General features: G+C 39.4%; 1 protein-coding gene across 21 annotated transcripts in view; it reads right to left on the reverse strand.

The window, feature by feature from the left end:
* The window catches only part of ANKRD28 (ankyrin repeat domain 28), a 208,642-nt gene that overhangs the window by 12,447 nt on the left and 180,920 nt on the right, over positions 1-15,275 (reverse strand). For all 21 annotated transcript variants that reach the window (XR_013528648.1, XR_013528652.1, XR_013528650.1 and 18 more), the window contains 6 exons: positions 12,699-12,900; positions 9,134-9,221; positions 8,916-9,033; positions 7,193-7,412; positions 272-359; positions 97-180 (listed from right to left, as the gene is read on the reverse strand). Coding sequence is in view for 15 of the 21 variants with exons in the window: in XM_035278351.3 (XP_035134242.1) it covers positions 97-180; positions 272-359; positions 7,193-7,412; positions 8,916-9,033; positions 9,134-9,221; positions 12,699-12,900 (800 nt within the window). In the remaining 6 variants the exon portion in view is untranslated. The remainder of the gene's footprint in view (positions 1-96; positions 181-271; positions 360-7,192; positions 7,413-8,915; positions 9,034-9,133; positions 9,222-12,698; positions 12,901-15,275) is intronic.

Consider the following 15,275-nt stretch of genomic DNA (forward strand, 5'->3'; position numbering starts at 1 on the left):
TATCCTCCCACCTCGGCCTCCCAGATTGTTAGTAGGATTATGGGCATGAGCCACTGTGTTTGGCTAAAACTATTTACTACATAGTTGAAATCCTACCTTCCTTTTGAATCTGTGGTGTTCACGATGCTGGCACCTAATGTATCAATCAACATCTCAGCAGCACCTTCGTTGTCATTTATCCTGTGTAAGGTAACAAGGTGATCATTCTCACAGCAATGGTGTATTTCTTGAAACACTCAAACCAAATCTGATTCATTCTGGCTTTACTTACACGGCACAATGCAATGGACTAAAAGCATTTCCTTCTGTTTTCTGGAAAACTTCCTGTTCTAAAAGAAGTTCTACACATGTCTCATGACCTAAATAGGTGTAAAGAACCAGATATTAAAATTCAAAGGAGATACTGGCAAAAATCACAGACACACATGAGTGTTTAAAGGAAAAATGTAAAAGTCTCCCTCTCATCCCATCTCTCGGGTCCCCTCTCTGGAATATAGCCACTGGTAGCTTAACAGCTACCAGTAGGTTCAGAAAACTTCTAGGCATATACAACTGCACGCACACAAATACATATAGTTGCCTCTCTGTATCCATGGGTTCTACATTCATCAATTCAACCAACCCCAGATTAAAAATATTTGGGGGGGAAAAACAGAGCAGACTTTTTTCTTTTGTCATATACCCTAAATACAGCATACCAGTTATTTACATATTTACCTACCATTTACATTACACTGGCTATTATAAGTAATCCAGGCTAGGCATGGTGGCTCATGCCTGTAATCCCAGCCCTTTGGGAGGCCAACATGGTGAAACCTCGTCTCTACTAAAAATACAAAAATTAGCTGGGCATGGTGGCAGGCACATGCAGTCCCAGCTACGTGGGAGGCTGAGGCAAAAGAATCGCTTGAACCCGTGAGGCGGAGGTTGCAGTGAGCTGAGACTGCATCACTGCATTCCAGCCCGGGCGATAGCAAGACTCTGTCTCAAAAAAAAAAAAAAAAAAGTAATCCAGAGATGATTTAAAGTATAGCAGAGAAATGTGCATAGGTTATATGCAAATACTATCTCATTTTATATAAGGGACTTACTTGAGCACCTGTCGGTTTTGGTATTCACAAAGGGTCCTGGAAACCAATCCTCAACGGCAAATGAGAGATGATTGTACTTTCTAGTTTTTTTTTTTTAAATGGCAGTGGGAAGTTTAATTCTGTAACTTGCTTTTTATTAATGTAACTACACATATCCTTCTATAATAGCATATATAGAAATCTTTTTTTTTAAACAAAGTCTCGCTCTGTCACCCAGGCTGGAGTGCTGTGGCGTGATCTCAGCTCACTGCAACTTCCACCTCTGGGTTCAAGCAATTCTCCTGCCTCAGCCTCTTGAGTAGCTGGGACTACAGGCGTGTGCTACCATGCCAAGTTAATTTTTGTATTTTTTTAGCAGAGACGGGGTTTCACCATGTTGACCAGGATGGTTTCAATATCTTGACCTCGTGATCCGCCTACTGTGGCTCCCAAAGTGCTGGGATTACAGATGTGAGCTACGTCGCCCGGCCCAAAATCTTACTCTTTAATGTTCTAAAGAGCTTCACAGTATCAGAGTGTATCCTGATTTAATCTAATTATAGATTTTTAAATGATTGCTAGCTTAAAAAAATTCTTTATGATATCAACAATGCTGTAATGAAACATTCTGGTTTTTTTTTTTTTTTTGAGACGGAGTTTTGCTCTTGTCACCCAGGTGGGAGTGCAATGGTGCGATCTTGGCTCACTGCAACCTCCGCTTCCTGGGTTCAGGCAATTCTCCTGCCTCAGCCTCCTGAATAGCTTGGACTACAGGCACGCACCACCATGCCCAGCTAATTTTTGTATTTTTAGTAGAGACAGGGTTTCACCATGTTGACCAGGATGGTCTTGATCTCTTGACCTCATGATCCACCCGCCTCGGCCTCCCAAAGTGCTGGGATTACAGGCTTGAGCCACCGCGCCCGGCCACATTCTGGTATTTTAATTTTTATTTTGTTAAAACAATTTTTTGAGACAGGGTCTTGCTGTGTTGCCCAAGTTGAAGTATAGTGGCATGATCATGGCTCACTGCAGCCTCACCCTCCAGGGCTCAAGCTATCTTCCCACCTTAGCCTCCCAAGTGGCTGCAACAGGTGCAAGACTACCACATGTGGCTAATTTTTTGATATTTTGTAGACACGAAATTTTGCCATGTTGCTCAGGCTGGTCTTGAATTCCTGAGCTCAAGAGATCTGCCTGCCTCAGCCTCCTGGATTACAGGTGTGAGCCACCATGCCCAGCATTCTGTTTCTATTTTAGAAAGTATTTTTGTAGGACAATTTCCTACCAAAATGATATTGCTGTGGTAAAGGACAAGTATACTGTCCTTGGTATCCTTGGGAGATTGGGTCCAGGACCCCCCAAACAGCAAAAATCCATAGTCCCTTATACAAAATAGTTTATCCGCATATAACCTATGCACATCTTCTCATATCCTTTATCTCTAGATTACTTACAACTTAATTCAATGTAAATGCTATATAAAAGTTGTTACGTTGTATTTAGGGAATAATGACACAAAAAAAAAAAAAAAGTCTGTACAAGTTCAGCCTAACTATATTTCAGATCAACATTTAGTTGAATTCATGGATGGGGGACCCATGGATATGGAGGTCTGACTGTACTGACTACTGATCAATATCTGGTCCATAGTTTTTAACAGCAACTTCAAAAACAGAAAAATCCAAACTTCAGATTTTCTTACCCTAATTTCAAAGCCAGGGTTTTAATTTAATAAAAGTACCCTAATTACTATAAATAAAATGTTGCTTATTTTATTTCATTAGTCATTTGGGATCTGCTTTAGGAATAAATTAGATTCTTACTCAGCCTCTTTATGTATTTTCATGGTTTAGTATTTGCCTACAAAGGTGATGTTATATATTCTTTTCTTTTAAAATCTCTCAAACTTAATCAGCTTAAACTTTATCCTACAGTCGTGGAAAAATAATTTTTAGAAAAACCTGTAATTGTGTTCCATCTTTTGTCAGTTCTTTTCTCTAATTTAAGTAGTTTTCAAGTGGATGTTCCCCTCAGGAGATACTGTGTGTGGCAATTACTGCAGACATTTTTGTTTGTCACAACTGAAGGTGGGGCACTGCAACTGGCATCTAGTGAGTAGAAACCAATGATGCTGCTAAACATCTTGCAGTGCACTGCAGAGTCCCCTGCAGTCATCACCTGGCCCAAAATGTCATAGTGCTGAGGTTGAGAAACTGCTTTCATTCCATTGTTCTGAATGTTAACTCATTACTAAGATACAGCAATGGAAAGTTGTTCATTGTTGACTTAAGAGCCTCCCATTCTCCAGGTATACGTGTTCTTCAACTGTGGCCTGGGGAACCATGGGGTGATGCAAAAAAGATGTGAATAAAAACATAGACATGAGAACCCAACTATTCTCTTAAACTAGCTATAAAGAAATGTGCTACTCTTCTCACTAAAAAGAAAATACTTTTGGAAAATAGTTTTCATAAAAAAAGATTTTTTATGTTAACATGTAATAGACATTATTTAAAGATAAATCAATAAGTATTTAAAACCTTCTTACTTCCAATTTCTAATACAGTGAATATCAATCCATAGTTCCTGAGACCAAAGGGTTTGAGAGCCACTCACTATCTGAATACAGATTGAGAAAAAAGGGAGCAGTGGGGCTCTTGGTTACCTCCAAAAATCATTACTGGGTGATATCAACCAGACAATCTCATAACTTTCTATCATTGTATAGAATGGTAAACTGGGTCCTCCTCTTGAGTTTCAGAGGCTATGCTGAGGATGTTTAGAGCTTCATAAAAATGAACACATTTTTTAAAGGAACACATAAGAATTGTTAAGTTCTGTGACTGAATGACTATATAAACTGAAATTGTGGACTTTTAGTATCTACAGCTAGTCCTTCCAAAACTCAGCAATCATTTCATTTTAATTTTGAGAGAAAGGTGGTTTTCTGATCTGTTGGAGTGCTTCCAATCTTCTTTATAGCTGTACAATAATTACTAGTCAAAGTAAAACAATTTTACATATTCTACTTTCAGAATGTCAAATTATAAAATGGGCTTTTGGCTATAAATACAGTATTAATTTTAGATTGTCTATATAGTCATTTATTGCATATAGCCAACACATATTTAATTCCTTCCAGCTCAAATTCAGAATCACCACAATTTTGCTACAGAGTGAAAATCAGACACATCTGTTATGATCTTTAAATGGCAACCAGGGATGCAGTTCTGCAAAATTCTGTCTCTTGTACAAAACATGCTTAGAGTCTAAATTTAGCAGTGATAGAGTAGGAACTCACTTTAGGGAAACTCTTCTACATATAGATCTGATAAATATTATAATAGAAAGCACTCTCCAAAGGACAGTTACAGCAGTATATTTATAATAAATGTTCTTCCTGAAGAAAAATATCTCATGGTGTGATTTTTCCAGTGGTTAATCTTCAGGGATGTATTTTTTAAAAAAATTAAGGAATAAGTCTTTGCTTCTAAACAGTTTTATCTCACTGACATTTTTACTGAAACACAACTCACATTTGTATTTATTTTCTCACCCACTATATTAGGTATTCTGGGTTTTCCTTATACTTGCAAAATGTCAAGTCACAGTATGGAAACAAATCAAACATCAATGGCAAAATACAGGATCTTCTTTGTACTAGTACGAGTACTAGTCCCTGGCCAACTTCACTACATTGACTTCTACTTGTCTTAGTGAGTAGAAATGAGAAAAAGAGAAATCAAACACCAAAGGTTTTTATAGTTTTCAAAACTCTTTTGGTTAAGGACTTAAGGTAATAAAAAGGAAAGAGACTAAACTAAGCTTGTTAATTCAATCCATTGTTGAATGAGCAACGGATTTAACTATTCAAGATTTTATGGTACTATCAGTACTCAGCTAAAGGATAACCAACAGTAATCACAGGACAAACTTCAAGAGCCTAAAAGTTTCTCAGAGCAAAAGAATCCAACTCCCAGGGTCAGGTGCGGTGGCTCACGCCTGTAATCCCAGCACTATGGGAGGCTGAGGCTGCGGATCACAAGGTCAGCCTGACCAACATGGTGAAACCCTGTCTCTACTAAAAATACAAAAATCAGCTGGGCGTGGTGTCATGTGCCTGTAATCCCAGCTACTCCGGAGGCTGAGGCAGGAGAATCGCTTGAACTCAAGAGGCAGAGGTATTGGTAAGCCTTGAGTACGCCATTGCACTCCAGCCTGGGTGACAGAGCAAGACTCCGTCTCAAAAAAAAAAAGTAACTCCCAAGTTTGGTATAAGGATTAATATGAAAATCTAAATATTGTATTTCAGAAATACTTGTGAAGACATTTAATGAAGTCATACTTTTACAAGATTCAGCTTCTTCCTCTTTTGCTATAACTTGATAACTTTGTCCTAACGGCTCCCAGTGAAGGAACCATAAAATGGCGTATTACAGAAAGATAGCAAATCTCAACTAATGGTATGGCAGTCTGATTTAAGAACAGATATTATACTTATTTATTTTAGCAAATGGATATTTATCTAAAGAGGCAATTTGCGTTATCTCTACATTTTGAGGGAAGGCTATTAGAATTGTGAACTACAGCTTTGTAGATCTGCTGTCATAATGAATATTAATCTTGAAGCTACACTGAAATTGAAAACAAATTTTAAAACCTCTAATTTCTCTGCTAAAGCCCGAAGCTTAAACTTTGACAAGACTGATGCTTACACTGTATATAATGTACCTGAGTTTTCTTTCTTTTTTTTTTCTTTTGGGATGGAGTTTCGCTCTTGTTACCCAGGCTGGAGTGCAATGGCGCGATCTCGGCTCACTGCAACCTCCGCCTCCTGGGTTCAGGCAATTCTCCTGCCTCAGCCTCCTGAGTAGCTGGGATTACAGGCACGTGCCACCATGCCCAGCTAATTTTTTGTATTTTTAGTAGAGACGGGGTTTCACCATGTTGACCAGGATGGTCTCGATCTCTTGACCTTGTGATCCACCCGCCTCGGCCTCCCAAAGTGCTGGGTTATAGGCTTGAGCCACCGTGGCTGGCCAATGTACCTGAGTTTTCTAAGATGACCAAATCTATTGCCCTGCACAAGGAAAAGATTAATATCTCAACATGCTTCATTATGTAAATTATTTTAATTAGTAGTATTTCATAAGCCAAACTCCATTTTTAGTATCTATACCTTCAAAATAGCTTTATGCTTCCCTAAATGACCTTTTGTGAGTCTACGTACAAAAGCGATGACTCTGACTGTGAGCCTATAGGAGGCCAAAGAAAATCTCTTCTAACCATGTAGCAAAGTTAACCCATCAAAGTTTATAATTCTAAGAACTGCTAGGATTTTATTCCTTTACAACATTGAGCATGGATGTCAGTGGTGATATGAGAATGTTATCTTGCAAAGTGCTCAGAAAACATACATAGATTTCAGTTTAGAATGTGATGCATCTCACTGTTTCTCCTACTTTTGGTCATTTTTTCCTAATACAATTGTATTTAGAAAATAAAAGAACATGGATGAGTACAAGGGCTAATGCCTGTAATCCCAGCACTTGGGGAGTCCGATGTGGGAGGACCGCTTAAGCCCAATAGTTCGAGACCAGCCTGGGCAACACTGTGGGACTATACAGAAAAGGTAAAAGAACACAATCAAAATATAAGCATACCATATGAAAGCACTGGAAATACTGTAAAAACCTCCTAAAAATTAAAAATATTTGTTGAAATAAAGATCTAAGAAAAACCTCAGGCTGCATGGTGACTCATCCCTACAATCCTAACACTCTAGGAGGCTAATGTGGGAGGATCACCTGAGGCCAGGAGTTCAAGACCAGCCTGGGCAACACAGCAAGATCCTACCAAAACTAAAAAGAAAAAGAAAAACCTAGAAAATACTTCATGGCTTATCTCAGAACACCATTAACAACTACTGTCTTGGCTTTGGTGAGCCTACACAGTAATTATTACTAGTAAGTGAGCCTACATAAATTATTCCCAAGGTTTTTACTAATTTTAAACTTAAAATCTGCCTTATAAATATGTCATTCTCATTACTATCTGAATATATTATACTTATCTCTGTTCAGTACAGAATGATATGCATTTGTGTTTGTATACTTAACCATTGTAGCAAGCCCAGTGAAGCGCTGTATATCCATGATTGTCTGCTATGGCTGGATTTGCATCCATAGATGCTGCTGACTGCAAAAGGGCTCCAAGAACACCAATGTGTCCACAGGCTGCAGACAGGTGTATAGGTGTCCGGCCCCTGCTATCCCGAAGTAAGCACTTAGCACCATGTTGAAGTAATGCATCTACACATTCTTCATGGCCTGTAACTGCCTGAAAGAAAATAATTTACAGGTGGTCAAACATATTATGCTAAACATTACATGCCAACCTCGGCTAATGAAAAGATTTTAGGCTGGGCACGGCAGCTCAGGCCTGTAAACCTAGAACTTGGGGAGGCTGAGGCGGGCAAATCACAAGGTAAGGAGATCGAGACCATCCTGGCCAACATGGTGAAGCCCTGTCTCTACTAAAAATGTAAAAATTAGCTGGACATGGTGGCTGACGCCTGTAATCCCAATTATTCAGGAGGCTGAGGCAGGAGAATTGCTTGAACCTGGGAGGCCGAGGTTGCAGTGAGCCAAGATTGCACCACTGCACTCCAGCCTGATGACAGAGCAAGACTCCATCTCAAAAAAAAAAAGAAATAGAAAAAATTTAAAAAACCATACACCCTATATCCTTCTATTAATCAAAGCCATTTATCATTTTGAGTGATTCTATATTTTTATTGGAAGTGGTTTAAAAATTCAGTTATAGCAGTAACTGTCAAAATGCAAACAGTATGAAAACAGGACAAGAGAAACTTAGTATTCAATGAAAATATTTCAAAGGTGAAAAAGTATACAAGAGCCGGGTGTGGTGGCTCATGCCTGTAATCCCAGCACTTTGGGAGGCCGAGGTGGGTGGATCACGAGGTTAAGAGATTGAGACCATCCTGGTCAACATGGTGAAAACCCATCTCTACTAAAAATACAAAAAATTAGCTGGGCATGGTGGCGCGTGCCTGTAGTCCCAGCTACTCAGGAGGCTGAGGGAGGAGAATTGCCTGAATCCAGGAGGCGGAGGTTGCGGTGAGCCGAGATAGTGCCATTGCACTCCAGCCTGGGTAACAAGAGCGGAACTCCATCTCAAAAAAAAAAAAAAAAAAAGAGTCTATAAGAAAGTGAGATAATGGAAAAAACCCAAGTTGCCATTAATTCTACTCAAAGTTTTAGGGTTTTAAAATTTTGTTCTAACATTGTTTTCTAGATTAAGTTTTAATCTAGATTAATCTCTAGAACAATGCAAGTAAAAACTAAGATACTGGCTGGGCACAGTGGCTCACGACTGTAATCCTAGCACTTTGGGAGGCTGAGGTGGATGGATCACCTGTGGTCAGGAGTTCGAGACCAGCCTGACCAACATGGAGAAACCCCGTCTCCACTAAAAATACAAAATTAGCCAGGCATGGTGGCACATGCCTATAATCCCAGCTACATGAGAAGGCTGAGTTCAGGAAAATCGCTTGAACCCGAGAAGCAGAGGTTGCAGTGAGCCGAGATAGCGCCATTGCACTCCAGCCTGGGCAACAAGAGGGAAACTCCCTCTCAAACAAAACCAACCAACCAAACAAACAAAAAACCCAAAGAAAACCAAAAACTAAGAAATTGAAAGGAATAGTAAAGACTATTTGATAAACATTTAATAAAGAAAAAATAAACATAACCTAGTTTAGTGCTAGGTGGTATGAGGTCATAAAAGCTTTTTGAAAGGAAAGAGCATATTTCTGCTTACCCCTCTATGCAATGCTGTCCTTCCCCATTTATCTTTGGCATCTACATTTGCTCCTTTGTTCAGCAATGAGTAAACACAGTCTGTGTGCCCGTTGAGAACAGACAGCATCAGAGGCGTCCTGAGCAACAACAGGAATAGGTTCAGTGCTCACTTAAGACTGTATTCTGGTTTTCGAAATACGCCTTTCTGTGATGCAACAATTATCTATCGAAACTTACTGTCCATTTCCATCTTGAATATCTACTGCATTCTGCGGTTCTGCATTTCCTATTAATAGCCGTAAGCATTCTGAATGACCATTTGTTGCTGTAAAGTGAAATTTTAAAATTTCAGTAATTATATATAATGATAAAATAAAAAATGTCCATCTTAGAGCACATCTAGAATTTAACTTTGGGATAGTTTCACTGAATGTAATATGCAAGAATGAAAGTATCTATAGGTACAAAGAAGGTTTCTTCTGCCTTTGACTGGTAAAGCTGAACAAATACGAATTCCTCACAGTAAAATATGACAGGCAGACTGCCTAACCAGCACCATCCCTTATCATCTGCTTCTAAAAGAATGCTCATTTTATTTAGCTTTCTGGCAATGTAGTCAGGAAGAGGGGCTTGCCTCTAGCAAAGGAATGATATCATGACTGGACCAAGTCAATAACAACAACACGTTCTCCTCTGATAGTGATCAGTTTTAAGGTGAGCAGCACAGGGACCAGGTCTGACTACTGACATGCTGGTAAGTCTAGCAGGCTGCTGGGAATACTTTTATCTCTGATAATGCAAAGCCCCCACTCCCTCCTGATTTTAGGTGCAATCCTTAAAAGCAGCAGCACTCATCCTGCAACATGAATGGAAACATAAGAGAATAACAGAATTTAGTTCAGAGCTCTGACACCATTGTAGAATCAACCAACCCTGGAACTGCATCTACCTCTGGACATTTTTTTTTTTTTTTTTTTTTTGAAGGTGGAGTCTCACTTTGTTGCCTAGGCTGGAGAGTGCAGTGGTGCGATCTCTGCTCACTGCCACCTCTACCTTGTGGGTTCAAGCAATTCTCTGCCTCAGCCTTCCGAGTAGCCAGGATTACAGGCGCCCGCCACCATGCCCGGCTTAATTTTTTTGTATTTTTAGTAGAGATGGGGTTTCACCATCTTGACCAGGCTTATCTTTAACTCCTGACCTTGCGATCCACCTGCTTTGGCCTCCCAAAGTGGTGGGATTACAGGTGTGAGCCACTGTGCCCAGCCTGCCTTTGGATATTGTATGAGAGAGACTAAGCCCCATCCTTTAAACTATTTTCGGTTGGGTACTCTGTTATTTATGACTGAAATAATTTCAAATGATATATACAGAGTACAAGAAAAATGTTACATCTAAAGAATGCGTTTGTTAAGTCTAAATGCATAAAATGGGCAGGGGTACAAGCAGAAGTAGTCCAAAGAAAATAGTTTCTGAAGTAAGTTAAATCCTCTGCCAAAATTCAGATCCTGTTCACATATACAAAATCTGAAGTTTAAAGAATATATTGGTAATTAGAAAAAATGTATCTTGCATATGATACAGAAAGGAACATCTATCACTATTTCTCCTGATTAAAAGATGACAAAACTAGCAAAAGCAAGCTAGGGGCCGAATATTCTACAGTACTGACAGTTACATTAAATGCTAAGTTACTAATTAAAACTTGTGGCTTAAACCACCTCTCTCACCTTAGTCCAATTTGTATGCTGAACTCTGCCAGCAGCTCTCACAGCTTATCAATAAAACACAGTGTCTTAACACTTGGCGATGTTCAAAGAGATCTTATTTGACCCATCATTTCTCAAGTCAGTTCACTTACACTCAGTGCACAGTAGCTACTAATGAATGTTTACGTCATCTAACTTCAATGACCCAAACACCAAGTACAGCATCACCATGGGAAAGGACTGATAAACCTCCAGAAAAAAACCTCAATGTTCTTTTCAAGATATATAGACGCTCTCTATAGACCTCCAAATTTGAAAGGCATCTATAGACACAAGTCTTAGATTTATTGAATAGGTAGGCACTAACAGTAACCTGTGGCTCTTTGTAGGTAGGACTTACGCTGAACTATAATGGCATTGGTTAACTACTACTAAGGGACTGGCTAATGTCTCAGTTCAGTATTTACCTATTAAGAGTGCAACCATTCCATGAAAGCTTTAAATTAGTTCTGCATATGATCTGTAATTATGATGTAATTTTTCTAGTTGTAGATATAACTTCACTTTTTCAGAATAAAAGAAAGTAATGCATTTTGACCTCTTGTTCAAACCATATAGTAGTGTATGTATGTTTATCAGACGTTCTCATCTATTAATATTTTTCTCAGCACTGCTTGAACATCTGATAGCTTTGAAGGGCAACTCTGGGAGCAACAGTGGGTGTTATCAATAGTCTTCTAAAATGTAAGCTTCCCAAAGTACTGGAAAAAAAATCCAAGGCATGTATTCAAATGTGTTAAGGATCACTCCATATAAAAAAAGTTGTGAATCTGCATCTGCCAGTGATACACAGTGGGTAGAAAGACATTTCATTGACTTGGTTATAGACCTTTTTTAACGTATCTGCTACATCATAACATCACAATATGGAATAGTTCTTGAATAAAGTAGGTGCTCTGTAAAGCCTGTATGCATAAATGTTAATGCAGTACACTGGTAAAATAAGGCGAAACGTGTATCATTTTTTAAATTAAAGATTATACCAATCCAAAATAACTTCTATCAGAAAGAAATAAATACTGCATTGTTTTGTTGATAAAGTGTTTGAGAAGTTAGACTATTACATAAATCCAACTTCTAAGGTGGATAAGTTTTTAAGCAATGATAGTCTTGTTGTTGATATTCCATGAGAATACAATCATTTTACCAATTAAAGTCAAAATTTTCCGCAGAAAGTCACAGCCCCTGGTAATATCCTTGGGTCTGGAAACCTTCGAAGAGTCAAGCTGACATTTTTTAGGTCTTCAGGCCACTAGGTTTTACAGGGATAAGTCCAGAGATAAGTCAAGCCTGTAACACAGCCTTCAAAACAACACAGGTGAATCTCTGATTCTACCCTACCTAAGCTTCGAGGGTAGTGGGGCTTCTGTCTGCAGAATTGTCCTGAAAGGGTAACCAGTAGGTGTGACATAGAAATGGCCAATGTTAGCATCTACAGCTATCGTCAAAAGATGAATCCACTGCCACCGCCCCACTGAGGGCCCCCTAAGATTGCAGAAGGTATCAGCAAGGAGGCAGCCCAGGTTGTTTTCCAGGAGAGGTCACAGGAGGAAGGGAGCTACACAAAGACACTTAAATCTTTTGTGCCCAGGAGGTTTTTTTCATCAGAGCAGGGGAGTATATTTTAATGACTTTTTAAACACTTGTGTGGGACAGACTTGAGCATGAGGGAGGTCTTAAGCCAGGCATAAAGTTTGTTTCAAATACTAATCTATTTTTACTCCTCTTCTTGCATAGAAGCTGGTAATCTAGGACTTACATGTAAATAATTTTATATATTTTGTACTTGGTTTACTTGGGTTGGTATAATACACTATATTTAAGTTCCTTGAACACTGAGGATACTCCTGATGTGTATGAATGACTGAGGCTTTGTATGAATGAAGTTATTTGATGGGGTCAAAGAATCCATATATGATTTGGAAAAAAAAAGTCAGAATTTTAAAGACAATTAACCAGAAATATTATATACCAGAAATTGAAAATGAGTATCGAATAGGAGGTTATAAATAAATCAAGTATAATATCGGGCATACCTGCTGCATGTATAGGTGTCCTCTTCAAAATGTAATCTTTTACTAAGATTGAGGCTCCCTGATTAATGAGTACATCCACACATTCAACATGGCCCTTAAATGCTGCAAGATCTAGAGGTGTTCTTCCACTACTATTTCTGACATCTAGGTCTAATAAAGACTGTACCAACACTTCCAGTGCTTGATGGTGACCATGATAGGCCTAGAAATAAATAAAAATGCAAATTAAAAAAATACATATTTAGATTGATTTCCTAAAATACTTTAGAAAATACAAATAAGCAAACTTGTCTTCATATCATCATCTTATTTGAGATAATCCAAACTTCTACATTTAGAATTCAGGAAGTTAACTAAATATTTTTCTAATAATCAACACAGTAGGCTAGTGTTAGAGAACAGGCATTCTATAAATAATAAAAGTTCAAATGACAGGTGATCTTTTCATGAGTATATACAATGCCTGTTCATGGCAGACATTCAATGGACATGTGATAGGGATCCATTTAAAGCCTTGATTTCAAGTCTGATTCCTAGAAGCCTGTGTTTTTTGTTTCTTTTGAGACAAGGTCTTGCTTTGTTGCCCTGGCTGGAGTGCAGTGGCATGATCATAGCTCACTGCAGCCTTGACTTAAGTGATCCTCCCACCTCAGCCTCCTGAGTAGCAGGGACCACAGGTACATGTCACCATGCTCTGCCAATTTCTAGTGACGAGGGTCTTGCTATACTGCCCAGTCTGGTCTCAAATTCCTGGCCTCAAGTGACCCTCCTACCTTGGTCTCTCAAAGTGCTTGGATTACAGGCATGAGCCACTGCACCCAGCCCAGCCTGTGTTCTTAATCACAGTTCAGTGCTCCACATTAATGCCAGAGACAGCTAGCAACTTGAGTTGAGTCAGTGCTTGAATATTCTGATTTCCCAAACTAAACTGATTACTCCCATCCTATAATGTACCATAGCTAAAAAAGAAGCAATTCTTTTAGCAAAGAAATACTTAACTGAGCCCTGCTTGAATATCACCACATATCGGGCATTGTCCTAGCTGTACAAGAGTAACACTGAAGATCTTTCAGACTGAAGTTGCCTTCTTCATACAGTCTAATAAAAGGGCTTTCCGGAAAAGTCATTTCAAAATCCAACATGGCAACTGAACATATATTATTTACACTGGATTAAATGCTGAGCAGGACATAAAGAAATAAATAAACTTCAAAAGATTATAAAGCCATTTCTGAGGCTGGGCATGGTGGCTCAAGCCTGTAATCCCAGCACTTTGGGAGGCCGAGGTGAGTGGATCCACGAGGTCAAGAGATCGAGACCATCCTGGTCAACATGGTGAAACCCTGTCTCTACTAAAAATACAAAAAATTAGCTGGGCATGGTGGCGCGTGCCTGTAATCCCAGCTACTCAGGAGGCTGAGGCAGAATTGCCTGAACCCAGGAGGCGGAGGTTGCAGTGAGCCGAGATCGCGCCATTGCACTCCAGCCTGGGTAACAAGAGCGAAACTCCGTCTCAAAAAAAAAAAAAGCCATTTCTGTAGAAAATGTCAGAAACTAGCAGCCAGAGATAAAGCTGCTCTGGGCCTTACTGATCTCTTTATAATGTATCTGTGTAGAAACTTGACTACTTAAACTTGACTACATGAAAGATTAAAATGACTATTGGTCACTTTAATTCTACTGTTTTAGGATCACATCTAACTTTGTTCCTTAATACCAGGTCAATGAAAATTATTCTACTGAAAGAATGAACTCTGAGGAACCATATATTATATATAGAAGACACTATAAAAAGAAGAAGTTAGCCAGGTGCAGTGGCTCACACCTATAATCCCAGCACTTTGGGGAGGCTGAGGTGGAAGGATCACCTGAACAGGAGTTTAGGACCAGCCTGAGCAACATAGTGAGACCTCATCTCTGAAAAAAAAAAAAAAAAAAAAAGCCTGGTAGCACGTGCCTGTGGTTCCAGCTAGGCAAGAAGCTTAGGTGGAAGGATCACTTGAGTCTGAGAGGTAAAGGCTGCAGTGAACTGTGATTGCACCACTGCACTCCACCCTGGGTAAGAGAGTGAGACTGTAGCTCTAAATAAATAAATAAAAAATAAATGAGGTTGGATACGATCACTCACACCTATAATCTCAGCACTTTGGCAGTCCGACACAGGAGGATTACCTGAGGCCAGGAGTTTTGAGACTAGCTTGGGCAATAGTGAGGCCCTGCCTCTACAAAAAATGCAGAATTAGCTGGGAATGGTGGTGTGAGCTATAGTCCTAGCTACTCAGAAGGCTGAGAAGAGGGAGGCTCGCTTGAGCTCAGGAGTTCCAGTCTGGAATGAGCTGTGATCGTGCCACTACACTCCAGCCTGGATGACAGAGGGAGACACTGTCTGAAAAACAATAGCAAAAATAAATAAAAAACAAGACGAGAGAAAAATAAGAATGAATGGGAGCTATTTTGATTTGCCACAGGGCTTCCCCCATGATGTCCCTTGTATGGGACTCAGAGAAGAAGCACAAATGTCCAGTATGCGCAAAGTTAGGAATCGAGACCAGTTTCCGAGAGCCTTAGACCAGTATG

The sequence above is a fragment of the Callithrix jacchus genome, chromosome 17 (assembly GCF_049354715.1).
Source record: "Callithrix jacchus isolate 240 chromosome 17, calJac240_pri, whole genome shotgun sequence".
In the NCBI taxonomy this organism is placed as follows: Eukaryota; Metazoa; Chordata; class Mammalia; order Primates; family Cebidae; genus Callithrix; species Callithrix jacchus.